A 19347-nucleotide genomic window follows, 5' to 3' on the forward strand; every position below is an offset into this window, starting at 1 on the left:
CGTTAATAAGAATATCTGTTCGAGAAAATCTTTCTTTCAATAATTTGACTGCCGTGTCATATGTTTCTTCAGAAATAGAAAAACCTTCTATTGTATTCAGGGCAGTTCCACCCAAATGAGCTTTTAAGTAATTAAACTTATCAATTTTATCGAGAGTGTCATTGTTATGAATGGCCGACTCAAAACTGTTCCAAAATGTCAGCCATTGTTTAAACTCGCCGTAAAATTTGGGAATGCTTAATTTGGGGAGTTTAATTCGAATACTTTCTTTTTGTTCACTTTTATAATTTGCAGACTCATCAAGTCCTAAGGATTTCTTATTTTTAGATTTTTCATTCGACATGTTTTCGTTTAATTCCTGAATTTTCTTGGTAGCGCGGAATTTACAACGAACAACTTTTTCACTGTACTCTTCTGATTTCGAAAATTCGTCTTCAAACTCATCTGGTGTAAACAAAACTTCTAATTCTTTGTTAATCGATTCAAGTGATTCATTTTTGTCTAGAAGAAAATGCAAACACTCTTCTAAAACACTGATATCTGACACTTCTGTTTTAAGTTCATTTTCTAATACATTCAGTGCTTTAGTAACAGACGATCTAAGCAAACCTCTTTTTTTCTTTAAAATTGTTACCCGTTCTTCCATTGTTTATTTTTTCAATTTAGTGCAAATTTATATTTTTCAGTTCAATCGAATAAGTGTTCAAATTAAAAAAGTTAACCACGTCCCAGCAGGGGATGCCATATAGCGAATACTAAACAAAGACTTCTAAAGATTCAATATATATCAACAAGGAATCTTACCTTGTTTCGGCTTCTTACTCTGCCTTCACCTAGTATTCTATTCCAAAGGTCTTGGGCTGTAGATAACTAATACACTTAGGCTGAAAAATACTTCGCACAAAACGTTTAAGAATTAAATTTAATAATTAATAATAATAAAAAAGGGAAAGCTATATACAGATGAAAACAGTTGTAGGTTGTTCATGACAATTTTCTAAGCTATACCACGCTCGTGGAGAAAAAGTTCGTAATTGAATGTTTCTGTATTTGTCCGCTAGGGGGGATCGAGGCATTCTCAACAGTAGTCTTGTTTAGTTAAAATGTTAATAAAACAAATTTAACTATACAAAGGTTTGCCTTTGTACAAATATTTTAAATCTTTAAGTTGTTAAAAATATGAACATTTATCCACCTTATTTTTCAACGTAAAAGTTACATCTTTTCTTCATTTTTTTTTTTAAACTTTTATTCAAATTTCATAATATAACCTATTTATATATGAGTAAAAGCCAATTAAAGAATTAGCTATATATTTCTTAGTATTTACTTTATTCCCTAATCTAAAAGTTTCGTATAAAGTATTTCATTCTTTAAGAATAACATAATATATAAATAATAAAATATAATATAATATATAAATAATATAATATAATATAAAATAATATAATATATAAATAATATAATATAATATAATATAATATAATATAATATATAAATAATATAAATAACTTTAAGTAGTTTCGATAAATTTTGAAACAAAAAGTAATAGTTTCAAATCGTTTAAATGCAGGACATTTGGTTAAATTTTAGTTAATGTGTTTCATTCATAGTTCCGTTAATTCACCGAAACATTCCAATTATAAATTAAATGCTTTGAAGATTATTTTTAAGAAAATGAAAAGATTTCTTTCTTTTTCTTTTCTTTCTTTTTCTTTCCTTTTTTTTTTCAAAATTTGCTTTGTTTTTCAAAATTTGGATTGTGTTATTTGTATTTGAAAAAAAAAAAAAAACTTAAAGGATAGTTGTAAAAGAATTAGTTTGATTCGTAAATAAATCTCCGGTAAAATAAGCCAAAAGTAAATTTTTGGGATGCCCAGAAATTATTCCTTTAATTATTTCTTATAGTTAACTTGAATTACAAAAATATTTTTCAATAGAATCATTGTACTTTTTTTTAAATATATTTATTTTATTTCTTATTTCTTCACTATTTATTTGTTCATTTAAATTTATTAATTTATTTTTGAATTTTTCCCAACTTTAAAACCATTATAGTTTTTTTTTCTTAAGAATTTTACTAAGTCTCAAACTCTTAGGAACACTTTAATTTTTCTAAATGAAGCAAGAACATTTCTTCTAGCAAGATTTTTCTCATACTTTATTTTTAGTATTTTTCCATTTTATTTCACGAAAATAGTTGTATACAAAAACTTGTTGAACCGAGAGAAAGTAAAGTAGTGGCCAATATAGAATTAAAAATCTTAGTTCGAAAATAGAACGATTTTCTTTTTTTAACTTCTGGTTAACTACCGCTTATAAAAAGTCGGTATTTTTTAAAATTACCTAAGTCCAAGGTCGGACTGGCCATAAACCTGGAAAAGCGAGCACCCCCTGGGCATCAGCCAAAGTGGTGGGCCTTCCTTAAAACTTACTTATACGTAATTTTTTTTTTTTTTTTGAACAAAAAAAAAGAAAAAAAAGCATTTCGAGAAAATCGATATAGTTTTAAAACATACTTTGTCGTTATTTGTTTTATTATTGGCATTAAAAATAAAATATTTATTTAATGAATAAGTTTGTAACTACATGAGTGCATCGGAATTTAAGTATCTATAGGGAACTGCATCTTCAGTCTGATACAAGTGCATAAAATTCTAAGAGTATAAACCATCGCTCTTCTACAAAATTTTGAGACCAAGGGAACCCTTACAAACGACCCCCTCCTAAAAATAGGATAAAAAGAAGGGAAAAATACTTCTACGTAGAATAATACTTAAACTTCGCAATGTTAAATTATGTTAAACAAAAACAAAAAAAAAACCTGCATACAATTGCGTAATAATATGCATAAAATTATGTGTTAATAGACTTTTGATTGTACAAACCCGGGCCCAACCTACAAAATATTTGAAACCAAGGGACTTTTAGAACCTCCTCCCCTTTAAAAGATGGAAGAAAGAAAGAAACGGGAAAATACTTTTAGGCAAAATGATATTTCAACTTTGCAATGAAGAATTACGGAACATAAACATACTTAATATTGCTGCAATAAGTTTTAAATTCTGAGTTTTAAAAGAAATTTAATCGTAAAATCCGGGCCTTACCTTCAAAATGTTTGGAATCACGGGGACTTTAAAAATTTGCTCTCTATCCCCTAAAAATGGAAGAAAGAAAAAAACCTTTTCAATAATGAATTATGAAATAAAATAAAAACATACTTAATAATGCGGCATGATTAATATGCATTAAATTCTGAGTTAGCATGCTTTTGGTAGTACAAACCGGGGCCCTACCTGCAAAATATTTGAAACCTAGGGGATCTTAAAAGTCAGCCCTCACCCTAAATTCGAAAGAAGGCAACAACAAAAAAATTTACTTCTGTTTAACATTTTAATGGGCATTATTAATTTCTTCTCATATTTTAGTATTTAAGCAGAAAAAAAGTTGAATATATTATAAAATTTGCAGTTTTATTAACGCTCATTTAAGAAAAATTTATAATCTTAAACTCCTTGAAAAAAATTACATCAATCACACCTAATTTTGCGTAATTCATTGGCGTACGCACAGTAATTCATAAGTTTGAATTGGATCGGACAGTTCCCCCCCCCTTTATTTTTTAAAAAAAAGGCCTTAAAATTAACAGATTTTATCATCTATAATCAAATTTAGTTGAAATCAGTAAAAATCAAAGCAATAAATTATTTTGTAGTTCCTCCTATTCAAATATTTCCTTTCCTTTTAGTTAAATCTTTCTTTTCAGCCAATGCCAAGGTAATTAACGCCTTTTCAAAGAGGAAGGGAAATTGAGCAGTTGTCACTATGTTTCTCGGAATTTAGAACCCCTTAGGAATGTGCTTAGCTGATTAGATCAAATTTCAAAAACAACTTGAATGGACAAAATACAATGCTTCAATTATTATTGAATTTTCTCACACATAGTGCCCAGAAGGGGACGAAGAGGAAGTTATTTTGAAGACAATTTGTCTGAAATATCAAGGGGGTGTCAACATTCATTTGATTTCACAGATTTATCCTCTTTTTCTTGACTTTTCACGACACCCGTGCAGCTAAAATTTGTTTTTGAATTGGAAACAGTTTTTAAACTGTCATCATCTGAAACTTTAGAGATTTTCGTAAATTACTGCAATATCTCTCATTAATGAGATAAGTTGAACTAATACTAAACCAACTGATTTTTGTTGATTTCAGATTGGTTTTGTAATGAAAAATATTTACATAAATGCTGATATCTCATAATATTCATAACAATGAATGCATTTTAATATTTTTTGCTGATTCGGAAGATCATTAGTTTTCAAATATTTTTGAAAAATCAATAGTTTTCAAATATTTTTGAAAGATCATTAGTTTTCAAATATTTTATATTTATCAAGGATTTTAAATATCGATTGAGCACAAACAAAGCGCATTAAGAAATTTTAAAATTAAGTTTGAGTTTAAGTTTGTTTGAAACAGTTTTGAGAGTCTACGGTTGAGAAAAAATAAAATATATTTTCAGAAACAGAGCATACCAGTTTCCTATTGATAATAATTAAATTGAATTCTAACAAAATTAGTTTTTTTAAATTTTTTTACAATAAATTCTAAAATAAGCACTGTCGACTAAAAAATAAATGCTTTAAAATTAAATATAAAATATTCAGCTCATTAAAGAATATTTAAAACTTCTTACAAATTTTGCAAATCAAGTTACTAAGAGAAATCAATAACACTTTATTATACTAAATTTTTTTTTCTAAATTTTTATTTTATTTCTTTTAATTTTAATGTTTTTATTAAATTTTTCAATTTGAAAAATAAATTGAGGGCAATTCATTATTTCAAGAGGAATCTAATTCAAATGCCCCACTGGGCCCTTCCAGTCCGACCCTGCATAAGTCGGCATTTTTTCTCTTACATAAGTAGGGTTTGTTTTTCTATTTTGTTATTTTTTCTTTTACATAAGTACTTTTTTTTTCTTTTTCATAAGCAGGTATTTTTTTTACAACATAAGTCGGTAATTATCTTCATTATATAAGTTTAATTTTTCTATTACATAAGTCGATATTTTTTCCATTGCAGTCGATATTTTTTCGATGACAAATTATTATTTATTTGTATTTTATTATTACCTTTATTATTATCGATCTTTTTCCTATTACATTGATTTATTTTTTTCTATAAATTAGTAAATTTTTATTACAAAAGTGGGCAGACGATACAGAGAGTGCAAACTATTTTTATGACACCGTATGTTCTAACTTGGGCATTGTTGACCAAGGGAAGAAACCGTGGGTACATGAAAGGATGTAGCCGGGTCCGTTCGACGTTCCGCTACTTCTTAGCGAGGCGGATTGTGGTTCTAGAATTTTAATGAGCATATTATTAATTTTCACTTTATTACCTTAGATATTTTCTTATTGAAAAAATAAATTAGTATTATCTGCTCGTAGTACTAATAGATTGAATGCTAACTTTGTTAATGTGCTAAGTATGAAAGGAACTGGGCTAGATTAAGACGATTAGTCAATTTCAAAATTAGCCATCTATCTAACCCTGCGTTGCTAAATTTAGACTACGATTGTGATATTTTTTATTCCCTTATAGATTTTTCTAGGAATAGTGCTTAATAAAAAAGAAAACAATAACTTATAATGAAAATGTTTTAATCAGTTTAAGGCTAATTAAAAAACTATAATTAGCTTTAAATTAATTAATTTTTTGTAAAATTTTTAATTAGTAAAATTTTAATTGTTTTAATTGTTTAATCTTTTATTGATTATTTTTTTTAATTGAAAATCTTTTAAATTGTTCGGTAGAATTAGTTTTAAAAAAATTAAATTTTAAATTATTTTTAAATTGTTTTAATTGTTTAATGTTTTTTGCTTATCTTTTTATTTTGAAATGTTTTAAATTGTTTAAAACTAATTAATTACAATCAGTTGCAATTATTTTATTTTTATTTTTAATTAGTAAATATTTACTTGTGTTTAAATTTTTTGATTGCTTGATTTTTATTCTTTTTTTTAATTGAAAATGTTTTAATTTGTTTAAAACTAATTAATTACAATTAGTTTTAATTACTTTTTTGTTTTTAATTAGTAAAATTTTTACTTGCTTTTAAATTTTTTAAATGTTTAATTTTCATTGTTTATTTTTGTTTAATGAGTTTCACTAAGCACCCATGTATTGTAAATTGATTTTTAAGAAAGGAAAACTAAAATTAAGTACGCAAAAAAAAATTTTAGAACCGTTTGGAGAGAAACATTACGCAACCAAAAAGAAAAAAATAATAATAAATAAATAAATAAAACTTTGATAATTTTAGATGTTTTGATAAGTGTTGCTCAAAAATTATGTTACAGTGCAGCTTCGGAAAAAAATTTCTTAGAACTACACTATTGGGTACATGCCTCCTATTAAATAAAGTTTAATAAATAAAAATCTCTCCCCCAATATTTCGGACAAAAAATATTGATTATAAATTGTTATCGATTTAAAGTGAATTAAGATAAACAATAAAATTTTTCTGCAAATTTTTAGCTTAGGGAGGAAAAAAAATTTTTTTAATTTTTTATTTTTCAAATTCAGTTAAAAAATTTTTTTCTTTTCTTCTTAAAACATTTATCCATTTAAAATACTTAAATTGTAAGCAAATGAATATTTATACTATAATGTAAGTAAATGAATATTCTTACTAAGTAAATGAATATTTATTCTAATAAAACATGTGTTTTAACTCGCAATTATCACAAATATTTTCTGTGGAATTTTGTTAATAATAATTGCTGGACGTTTTCCCATATTCTTAACTTCATTTTTCTTTCACTAGATGGCGCTACATCTTTTACACATCCGCTGGGTTCTCTCACATAATAGGCCAAGTGTTTTTGATGAATTCGGACTTCACTTCTAACGTGACTTTTACGCTGGGAATACAAACTCAGAAAGCTCCGCAAATTGTTTACATCCGTGGACCAAAAATTATACCTGTTTCACGGTAAGTAATGTTTATGTTTTCTTGAAGAGTTTGTTTCATTTTTGCTTGATGACGAAATAAAAGCATTGTGTTCGTGAATTATTTTTTAAAAACCGCAGCCTTATTCAATAAGGCTGCGGTATAAGGAGGGTCATTCTCGTTTAATTCATCCCACACACTTCTAATTTTTTTTCTCCCCTCCCCCCTCCTTTGCGATTTTCTTCCTCTTCTATACATGCTGAAAAAGTAAACATTAAATAGCATCTTACGTTGAAGAATAATTAATTAAAGACAGCTCAACATTTTTATTTTTTGACCAACTCTTTTTTATTATTATTATTTTTAAAAAGTGGCTTATTTTTTCGACTAATATTATTTATTAATTTCGTTTAAGTGGCTAATTTTTAATTTTCTGAATACAGAAATTACAGAACGCTAATTAACAAACATTCATTACCTTATCTCATTAATAATATTGCTCTTTATTCTTAATTGTTGTAAAAAGTAGAATATTACTTAAAATATTTTTAAACCTCTACTATATAAGTCCATCTAGCACTAAGTCGAATCAAGACATAGAAATTTCCTTTCTTTGCAATATCAGTTCCAAAAAATAAAACATTTACTTGCTTATAAGTTTTTAATTATTTAATATTTAAAAAAAGAGAATTTTTTTTATTTATAATTAATAGGTGTTTTGATTTGACTTATTAAAAGTAAATATTAAATACCAACAGCCCTACAATAGGCAACTGTGGGTCTCGGAGGTCATGCACGTTAAAGCTTCCCAATTTCATGACCAATAGTATGAGAATGGCAATAAGGTAAACATTGCATACCGGCCACTTATATATCCCAGACTAAATGCTACCCATCGAAGGTGTACTTGTCACCAATTGTAAGACACTGGTTCATTACGATGTGTTGTGTTGTCGAATCATCTCTATTTAATGTAATTATATTAAGATTTTATAAAAATTATTTTATCTTCAAAACTATTGAAAACTGAGGCTTTGTGTTCGATTGGGTAACATCCCATAAATCATCCCATTTATTTATTTTTGATGGGAAATCTTCTCTTACCTTAATATTTTCGTTAATCCTCATCCTCCTCTCACAAAATCTCCTCGTTTGCATTCATGTACTATAATTAGTGCAATTTTTAATTTCCAAAATAGTTTTGATTATCTTTATAATAATATCTGCTCTGCCCAACCCAGCTTGAACCATATTTACTCTTTTATCTTTAAAGAAAGGAAAAAAAGCTTTAAAAAAGTATTGAGGGTAATTGTCTAACAAATTTTAAATTGTTGATATCTTTCAACGAAAATTAATAAGCTGTGTGCTTAATAAGCTGTGAATATTGTTTAAGGAAGTGGTATCATAAAATGTTTCAACTGTAATCTTCATTCATGAATCATCAAACCACAGCGGAAGTAATGATTTCGATTGTATTTTTATTTGCCTTGCAAAGAACATCTGCTTGTCAAACACTCTCGATTTATCTCTTGCATTTAAGCGTCTCGATTCCTGGACTTAAGATTTCCGGGAATTTAGAATTTCTCTGAAGCATCCTGTTTTTTCTCTTCTTTTTTTTCTCCTGGAAAAGGAATTTATTCTAAAGAATTTCAAATATTTAAGCGTAGACAAAAAGTTTTTTTTAATATATTATGGTTGAGACAATCTTAAATTTACCTGTAGGTTTCATTATTGCACGTAAATTTAACAACAAGTAAAAAATAATAATTAGGTTAAAATTGTTTAATTTAAAATGATGCGTTCATAATTGCTTCCGAAAGATATCTAAATAATATAATAAAGAAATAAAATTTGAGTTAGCTGTTTGCAGAACAGTCTGTGCTTTAAGTACAATAATAAGGAAAGCGCTGTTATTTAGTGGTTTTATTAAAATCGTTTTTATTTTTTTTAAATTTGGCCAAAATTTATTACTAAAATAACTGCTATTTACATTCATATTTATTTTAAGAAATATGTCGAATTTCGAACAATTTACAAATCCACTTGCTTAAGTACATCACTATAAAAAATTCCGAATCAAATTACGGTAAACATTACAGGCACCTTGAGTTGCCGGTACTGCTTACCGTAAAATTTAGTTTTACTGTAAAATCAGTAAGTTTCATCTTGGTTGAAAGTTTCATTTACCACATCAGTTTAATATCAAACATTTATTTTATTCTAAAATAACATGTTTACAAAATTGATAATACTTTTAACCTCTTGTAAGTCAGGATTACCTGATAAAAAATAAGAAAAATCCACTTTTAATTTTTAATACTAAGCAAAATCGTCTATCTAAAAAAAAAAGCAAGAAATATTAAAATGTATAAATCTTTATATTTAAAAGAATATCATATAACCATAGCTTTATTTATAACTTATACTAATTTCCTCCTAATGACAGCTTAATATATTTACATCTGTTTTGTTTATTTAAGATAAAAACGTGTGATTTTACTGTCCAATGAAAGTGAACGAAATGGTCATCATTTCATTTAATTTTTATTTTTACAAATGTTTACGTACAAACATTTAATACCGAAAGAGCTCGTAAAATCGCAAAACATGCCCTGTTAGGCATGTTGCTTTACAATTTGCATGGTCGAATTAAACTTTTACATGCATATTTTTCGAATGCATAGTAATGAAAACGTATCTATGTACCCTTTGTTGATCTGTCAGAATAAAGAAGATATTAACTACACTATATCCACAGCAACAATTTTTTTTTGAGTATAATCCGAAGTATTCAATAGTGTTAACAATATTATTAATAAGGTAGTATTAGGCACGAATTCGAATAAGCATTGATGGATGGAAAACTTTGTTATAAATAACGGAGTGTTACTCTCAGAAATAATAAGTATTTTTGGAAAGTTCACGCACCTCAAAATATTATTTTAAGACGATTACTTCTTATTGACATTAATAAATTTAATGAAGGTCTTATCAAATAGAATCGATTTAACGGACGATTAATTATTATTTTAGAGTATTTGTGATAAAATATTTACATACCCTTCCGAGCATGTAATGGTAAAAAATACAAAAACGATCAGAATTTTTTTTTTTTTTTTTATGCCTCGTAATATAATTTTCGAGTCCTGATGTGCGACTATTTTTATTAAACTTATGATTTACTGAATTTTATACTTAAGGTACCCAACTTCTATAACTCAATTTTGACTGAAAGGGGCCGTTCAAAAAGTACGTACACAAAAATGGAGAAATTTTAATACCCCCCCCCTTCGTACATTACCGTACATAAGGTCTTACTCCCCCCCCCTCCTCTTTGAGTACGTACATTTTATTAGTCTACCCCCCTTTTTCATAAAAATTAAAATAATTATGCTTTAAATAAAATTAAATATTTATTTAAAATAATTTATTCATCAAAGTCAAATTTAAATTTGGTGTATGCTTATAATGTACGTACTTTGTATAATACCTCCCCCCCCCCTCTCCATCGTACAAAACCGTACAAAATAGCAAATCCCCTCCCCCCCTTCGGGATGTACGTACTTTTTGAACGGCCCCGAAATATCATTTTTCTCTCCTTTTTTTGTATAAAATAAAACTATGAATTTTCGCGTTCTAAAACCGCCTGAGTTTCATTTCTACGTTAAATAGAACAAAAATTATAATGATTTAAAAAAAACATCATTTATATTGGTTATTAAAATGATGATTACGACTTTTTTGCTCTTTTTTTCTGAAAGTTATTCCTTCGGTTATTTTCCTTCATTCTAAAGGCAATATCTCGAAATACTTTAACTTAAACAACTTGAAACTTCCACATGAATGTTTTCTGTACATACACTACGCTATACATACGCTACACATACACTGTACATACACTACTGTAGGTCTCTGAAAGCTTTAAACTTAATTGCAAAGTATGAAAAATTCCATGGACTAAATACTTCTAAATTTACAAAATAGTCCTCTAAGTATTTCTTGAGAAATTTAAAAAAAAAAAACTGAAAGTGTCTTTTTTATTGTAGAGTAGTGTATGTGTATGAACTAGTTGATGAAACTCTTATTTTATATTTTACAGCTAAAATAAAAAATAAATAATTGCAATTTTTGGCCTTTTTTGCATAATGAGTTTCGATGTTTGCTGTAAAAATATCTAAATATTAATATTGTGACTAATGCTTAGTCTATTTCCGATGTTTTGACTTTTGTAAAACAAAAATTAAAAGAAAATAATAAAAATATTTAACAAAGTTATGTGATTTTAAAAAAAAGATCTTTTTTCACTGCGCATTTTTTTTAGAAAAAAAAAACATTTTTATATCATGTCTTAGTGTCTCCCAAATATAAAAGAGAAATTCTATATTTTAACTAAGAAGGTATTTGGAAACTTAACGTCATTAAAAGAAACTGTAGCAAATATTGGTAATCCTACCGTTTTTTTTTTTTTTTTTTTCTTTTGAAAATTCTCATTTAAGTCTAAAGTCGATTTTCATAAGTTCATTGTCTATTTTAATTTATAGAATTTAAAATAAACTTCGCCGTTTTCTCAGTTTTTAAGAATAACGATTTTTTAGATCAAGCAAAACGGCAAAAAATATTTGAGAAAATTACACTGCTAAAAAAAAATCTCCTTCAACCTTTTAACCAATTATTATTTTTTATTTTTTTTTTGTTCGTAAATTCAAACTAACACTTTATTTTCAAAAATAAATAAATAAAAGTTAATTATTCTAAAGTACTACTTCATTTGCAATAAGTTTTTATTTTTTATATATTTATTGATTATTGGCAACGAGGTTTAAAATCTATTCGCGGTAATGCAAGTATCCCTACTGGTTAATGAAATTTCAGTTTTTCATGCATTAGTATTTTTTGCTTTTAAACTTATTTGGTTATTTGTGATATTTTTTTTTATTCGAAGAAAGATAATATTTATTTATTTATCTTGCGAAGAAAAACGGGGAAAAAATTAAGAAAGCTAGATTGCGTATTTTCGAGAAATTTCCTTTTAACATTCACAGGGAAGCGGGATTTTTTTTTTTTTTTTATATCATTTATTTATTGACACTGCCGATTTTTAATTTTTTGTTTTCTTAATGATCAAAAGGAGATATTTCTTTTGAGGAAAAATCAAACGGCGTTACTGAAATTTATTATTTTGCTTTAACAATTTCTATAATCTTAAATTTTATTTGTGTGTTTACATTTTTTTTTAAATTAATAAGCTCTTAGATTGCATGAAACTTCATTTATAAGAAAAAAAAGTTTTATTTTAGTACTAATGATCTAATAAATCAAATCAAAACTTAATATTATTTTAAATCTTGAATGATAGTTTTGTTAATATGTTTTGACTTATGCTCAAATAACTACAAATATCTTCTCCTTTTTTTTTTTTTTTTTTTTTGACGTTATAGCTTGTATAAAAATTATATTCTTGGATTTAGGGAATAAATTTATCTACCGCAAATAACGAAAATCCACATTGAAACCGATTCATATTATATTGGCAGCTTTATCAATATTGAACTATGTGTTCTTGTAGTGTTATTCTCGACCCAGAAGACGAGGGAGCTCCTGTGTTGAGAATTAAGCCAACTTAATTTCGGTAAGAACTTGTAATGTGAAACTAACGCTCATTTGCATTTCGTGGAGAGGAAAACCTCGAAAATATCTCACTCTTAACCCGGTGATGAGGGGACTCTAACCTAGTATCCATTTTTTAGTGGGTATATTTTGTGTCAGTGCAAAGCAGTATTTTTGTTTCTATTTTTTTTTCAAAACTAACTCCTAGATATAACACAAAAATTCAGATTTGGAGTATTGCAGAAATTTTGTTTATCTTCGATGAAAGAAATTTCCAAACAGCAAACACAAAAATAATAACACCAAAAAAATATAATTTTTGAACTATTTATACTGCTTTTGAGGATTAAAGATAGTTCTTTCAGATCACTAAAGATCAATTTATTACACTTTTATCGATGACTTTGAAAATATGATTCTAATTTAATGTTACCTCGCTATTAGGATTAAAATTTTTGGAGTTCATAACTAAAACAACAATGGAAACTTATGCCTTACGATAAATCCACTAGTTTTAATTTTTCATTTCGAATTTTTATCAATTAAAATTTGTTTTCACAATTATATTATTAATAATTATTTAATGGAATTTTTAAAATTAATTAAACATTACCTCCTTTTCGAGTGAAAACCCAGTTCTAATTTGGGGAGAATGCCACCCTTTTCAATCAATTATCAATTGCAATAATTAAAAATAAATGAGAAAAAAAACTTTTTGTCAGCTAAGTAATAATAAATTATTAAAATTCATGGTTCGAGCTATAAAATGCGGGAACACCCCTACTCAGTGTTGTGCATTTGCTACACTTGGACTGATCTTACATAAAAGTGTAATTATATTTTTAAATTTTAGCTTTAGTATTCAGATATAATTGCTATTGTGTTCAATGATACATGTCAAGTCGAAACCTTCTGAATGGTTTCGAAATTCGCATAGGAAAGATAAAACCTTTTTTGCATGAGACTGAGAGAGAATCGATACCTGAAAGTAAAGTTTATCGCACTAACTTCCGGTAACGAACACTTGAGGGGATCGTACAAAAAGTTCATATTTTTATTTATAGTTTGCTAATTATGTCTCAGAGACATAGATACAAATTAGTTTTTTTTTAAAACTTCATTTTTTAATAACGAATGTTAGTGAATTATTTATATTTTTATTTACCTTTGTTTGTTTATAGAATATGAAAATAAAAATTTTCAGTTGAATTTTCATAAATTTTTGAACATTTTACCTTTAATTAACAAATATTTAAACCGACTTTAAGTAAACTAGAGAATGTAGAGCTAAAATTAATCGTTAGTTCTTATTCAATATGAAATTCTCCATTCAATTTCTTTTTTGTTTAATTTCTTTCGCATTATATTTCTATTGAATTGTTTTTTGTATTTATTAGAAATATTATTTATTTTGTTACGTTTATTGAAGTATAAACTCTAAACACTTCATCTTAAGTTGTAATAAACTACTTAATTGTGTCTTTCTTCATAATAATAAAAAATAAATAAATAATTTTAAATTTAAAAAGAAATAATTAAATTTCAACAACAAATTAAAAGATAAATAAATAAAAAGATTTAACTTCTTTTCCCTCGTTGGTAACGAAAAGCATGTCTTTTCGTTCGTATGACACCTATGGTCCGTATGACACCTATTTGGTCAAAATGGAATTAACTCAAAATGACGATTACAATTGAAGCAATCAATGTAAAAAGGGGGTATGCTACAAATCTGCACTTTCGTGAAAAACCAAAAAAAGAAAAGAAAAAAAAATAGCGTTTCAATTGTGGAAAGATTGTTTCAATTGCTTTCAAATTGTTGGATTCTATTCTTTAGGCAGTCTAAAAAATTACTCGTGATAATCGGTGAATGATATTCCACAGCCAACAAAGTATTATAAGAATAACTTAATTCGTTTAAGTATTTTAAGAATAACTTAAATTTAAACATATTAAGTTTAATATAGTACCAGGAAGTTAAGTTTCATTAAAAAATCAAGTCGTCATTAAAAAATATTATTTTCATACTATTTATTTTGGTTTAATGTAGAATTTAAAATGTATGCTTCATATTATTTTAAAATCAGTTACAGTATTCATACATATCAGTATTTGATTGAAAAAATTATAGTGATTGCAGATGACGCAAGATTGTATTTTTAGTATGGAATTTAGTAGTATTAATAAGATTTATTTATGATATTATAACAATTCTTTATATAATTCAAAATTTGGTGTTACGATGCTTATTTGAAGAACTATAATTATCTTAATTTCTTTTGAAATTAATTAAATATATTCATATTTCCAGTTGTTTCTTTGTAATTTTCACTTAATTTCAATAAGTGTTCGAAATAGCCTAAATATTAATAACATTAATGAAACTAGATTACAATTATAGACTGTGAAGAAAAAAAATTTCTTATTTTTGATATTTCTTTTTGAAATAGAGTTTCTTTCATTTTTTCCACTTAGGTTGGAAGAAACATATTTCTCCCGAGGTGGTTTTTTCAACTGTGGAAGAAATATGTAGACTAGCATTAAAATGCGTATAAATCAAAGCGTACTGTATATAAATCGAAATGTTTTTTATAGCAAATGCTTCAATGTATACATGTTTTATAAATTTAAAATTTCATTTTAAGAAGAGTAACAGCATAAAAATCTTGAATTAAATGAATTTAAGTATCCAATACCCGAACGTAGCGAGCTCCAACTGTAAAGCAGTCCGAGAGTTGACGAGCGCAGCGAGCAGGGGATGGAGTTTTCTAGTTATAGCACCATTCATATTATTTTGTCCTCTATCTATGTATAAGGTTTTTCTAGTTGTTGTTGTTGACGTTTGCCTGTTTAGGCAGAGGGGTGTGATTGTTTTTGTTTTCCAGTGGCGCCATCTTTGGCCAAGAATTCGACTTCTGCCACACCTATACGTCACACCCGTTTATAGGGCGGACCCATTCATACATCCATTCATTCAATTCATTCATGCGTTCATTCATTCAATTTTGGCCTGAATCAGAGAACGATCGATTTCCAATCCAGTACCCCCAGAGGTTTTGATTTTTTATGGGAACAAGGAGGACTTTGCGACTCGACAGATTTTTCTAGTAATATATTATAAAAGGTAATACATATATTATAAAGGTAATATATAAAGTAATATATATGTAATGTAATGTTATACTCAGTATTAACTGTGTTCTTTCATGATGGGTATGATTTTTAAGCAAAGAATACTATATCATATCCCATAGGAAAAGATTTTCGGTTATAAAAAAAGACACTGAAATGCCTGACACTGGTTGAATAAATTATTAAAATAAAAAATTTATTATCAATTATTCCAGGTGTATGTATTGTCATCCGTTTCGTTCGGTAAGAATTATCCAGTGTACCCGGTTTCACCAAAACTTATCATTTAATAAACCCTTCCTAAAGCGTTTTATCTTAAAATTTGAATATAATATATAGATTTTTTTTTTCAATTAGAGAGTTTTTTAATCAAAAAATGCGTATTATCCCTTCATTCTGTAATCTCTTCATTTTGCGTTGGCATTCAATTCAATCTAACCTAAATAAAATTCCAGCAATATTCCACATATGCTCGAATTCCATTCTAGAGTGTTGCACTGGTATATAAGTTGTTCTGGCATACAATTTTTTTTCTCCCTCGCCCAGCACTTGAAACCCGATATAGCTCTTCTCCATCACATGACCTTGGCCCGCCGATCATCCACCCACCAGCATCACCACTCTCCCACTCTGGCTAGATTCTCTGTTTGCGTTACTCTACCTCCCCATCCCTCCCCTTACCCCCTACATTACTAATAAAATCGGCTGTGTCTGTGAGTGGCGATGATTTTGGCGGTGGTGTGTGTGTGGAGTTGGCAGAATTGCAGTGCTCATTTCTTCTTCCCTTTCTTTATTATTATTTCAGTTTTTTTTTTTTCCTTTCGTTTTTAAAGGTTTTATGTTGGCGTAATAATGCGATGGGAAGACGATCTGCCACACCTGATTCGAAGTGATGAAACTGTGAGAGTTGGGGTAGCTTTTTTTTCTTTTCATTACTTTATTTTTAAATTGATGGTTCGGAAAAAGGAAATGGAGTTGACTGAAAAGTTGGTGCGAATGTTATTCTGGTTTGGAAGAAGAGAAGAAAAAAAAAACATAAGTAATCAAGGGTGTAAAACTTAATGACTTTATGAAGTGGATTTCTAAGAGCAATGAACTGGGCGAAACATTTAATTTTAACCGGAGACAAATAAGCCTTTTTATCTTTTAAATATTGGTTTCTATGTATCCCCTTCCATTTTAAAAATCTTTGTGCACCAATGAAAAGTAATTGTTAGTACTGAGTGATATATCGTGATGAATACACTTTAAATTTTTAATACTTTGATAAAGATTAAGTGTATTCCCACGAGAAATCCTAAATACTTTATCTCGTGATTTTTTTTTTATTTGTTGTAAATACCATGTCTGGTGATAAATATCGTTATTATTTAATACCACGATAACAGTATTTTACTGATTTTTCCCGTGATACTTCGTAAATACCATGTTTTGTAATAAAAATCTATATTTTTTAATATCTCGATCTAATATCATTTCCACGATGTATAATAAATGCCATGTCTTATGATTAATGCCAATTCCTTTTTAATATTTTGATAGCTATTTTAATGTGTTACGATACATCTTTTATATCTCCAGAGATGATTGCGCTCCAGAAAAAATCCGGATTTTTTGCTAACGGCGATCCGGAAATTTCCAGAAATCCAAAATCCAGAAATTTCAAGAAATCATCGATCGCATATACAATTCTTTTATATTTTATTTAAAAATATTAGAACTAGAATTTATACTTGGCATCTATTTCATTTGCAAATATTTTTACTGGTAGAATTAATGTGATTAGAGATAAAAGTAAACTTTTACATGATTATTTATTTAAATTATGCTGCATTTAATTTATTTAGAATTTCATGTTGTGAAAATATCAATGATTTAAATTTATAAAGACAATAATTTTTTGAAATGCGGCATTAATGATTTTACTCACGAAATTTTCAGGATTTTTGAGTTGGGCTCACAATCACTCCTGTATCTCCATAACGATGTTTTAAAGTGTATTCCCGTGATACATCGTGAACTTCTGATAAGCAGTGAGAATGCCGTAATTATTAACAACGATAAATATCGAATACGATGCCGATAATTACTGACTATGATATTATCATCAGTATGCTATTTTCACTGCTACGTCTTTCTATTACGATTAAAATTGTTTAAGACAGTTTTGAATAAACGCTTTTTGTCCATTTGGGTTGCAAAAAAATTGTCTAATATAATGTTTGACTAATAAAAAACGAATTGAATTAAGTATAAGGTTTAATGGCTCATGGTCCAAAAAAGGACAAACAAATTAAATGAAAATAGTTACGAGGTACTTATATAATGGAACAATAACGTTAACAGCTAATTCTGAATTCTATTCATGTATGCACCAAATATTCACTGTTTTTGCAGCATACTTTTACTATTTAAATAAAATAAACACTAAAATTATTTTGTTTCATTAAATTTTAGAATATAGCATTATCTTAAACTATAAATGTATGGAGAAGTTATCTGCGTTGCGTATGTTACATTTTGTGAACAATATATATTTCTCATATTAAGAAGATTGCACATTTTACGACAGAAATATGTCACATAAACAGATGAAAATTACGGAAAATTATTTTAGAATGGATAATTGGGTTAAAAATACTTACTTTAATCCCTTTTCTGCTAAAATTATAGCGCGGTTTCGACGTTACTTTTTTAGCCATGCCTTAAAATACTTAACTGCATTTTCTAAATATCTTTCATACAGTAAAATATAATTTATCTGATTGCTGAAGCATCCACCCTATTTCAATTTTATACTCGAATTTTTTTTTCTTAAACATTTGGATACTATTTATTTAGTTTTTGTGTGCATGTGTGTTACATTGACATCATGAATTAACATCATTAATGTCAAAATTGGCCCTTATGGCTGGAAAAAAAATTCCTAAAATTCTTTTATTCCTTAAATTCCTTACTTTTGCAACATTTTATGTCAATTCCTGTCACTGTACAAAATTGTAAATATTCTCTAAAATGTTTACCCACCTTTCGAAAACTGTCCAATAGTTAAATCTAATACATACAATATCTTTATTCTCGTTTCGAAGTAAAAGCATATTCAACGAATGCAAATGATGTAACAAAATCAAACCATACAAAGGGCAGAAGCTACTGATTGTTTCATTATATGCCTTTCTTTAAGGATAAAAGGAAGAAGAAAAGTGATTTATTTGATTATTCGCATCATAAAAACCGAGAAAGTTCATATTTCAACCGTCCAGACTTTCTTAACTGCCTAATACAGTCAAAGTTGTGTTTTGTTGCTGCATCATTTGTTGTGATGACGTAAGATGACGCTTTCACATCTAACCTTGGTTTCTCTCAATATATTATTTATTTTCCTTTTCTTAAATATACGAGGTTTGTTTTTTAAGTAAGGGCCGTTTGAAAATATAAACCAAACAAAAAAAAATTTACAAGAAGCAAATTTATTTTCAGATTCTACATACGTTTCTCTTTTCTTTTTTTTTAACCATATTTCCCAAATTTGTTTGACCCCTTAACGATCGGTTAATTTTCAAGAAAACGGTCATAAAAGTGCCTATTTTTTTATACACGTATTTGGTCAGTGCTGACATCTAGTTTAAAATAAACTAACTATC

At 27.4% G+C, this 19347-nt stretch overlaps 1 protein-coding gene across 1 annotated transcript in view; it reads left to right on the plus strand.

Annotated features, from left to right (window-relative positions):
• Positions 1 to 19347, plus strand: part of LOC107437680 (uncharacterized) — a 626528-nt gene that overhangs the window by 514768 nt on the left and 92413 nt on the right. The window contains exon 12 of the mRNA XM_087151873.1: positions 6839 to 7006. Within this exon, the coding sequence (XP_087007999.1) occupies positions 6839 to 7006 (168 nt within the window). The remainder of the gene's footprint in view (positions 1 to 6838; positions 7007 to 19347) is intronic.

This window comes from Parasteatoda tepidariorum, chromosome 9 (assembly GCF_982258835.1).
Source record: "Parasteatoda tepidariorum strain Cologne lab strain chromosome 9, Ptep-v5.0, whole genome shotgun sequence".
In the NCBI taxonomy this organism is placed as follows: Eukaryota; Metazoa; Arthropoda; class Arachnida; order Araneae; family Theridiidae; genus Parasteatoda; species Parasteatoda tepidariorum.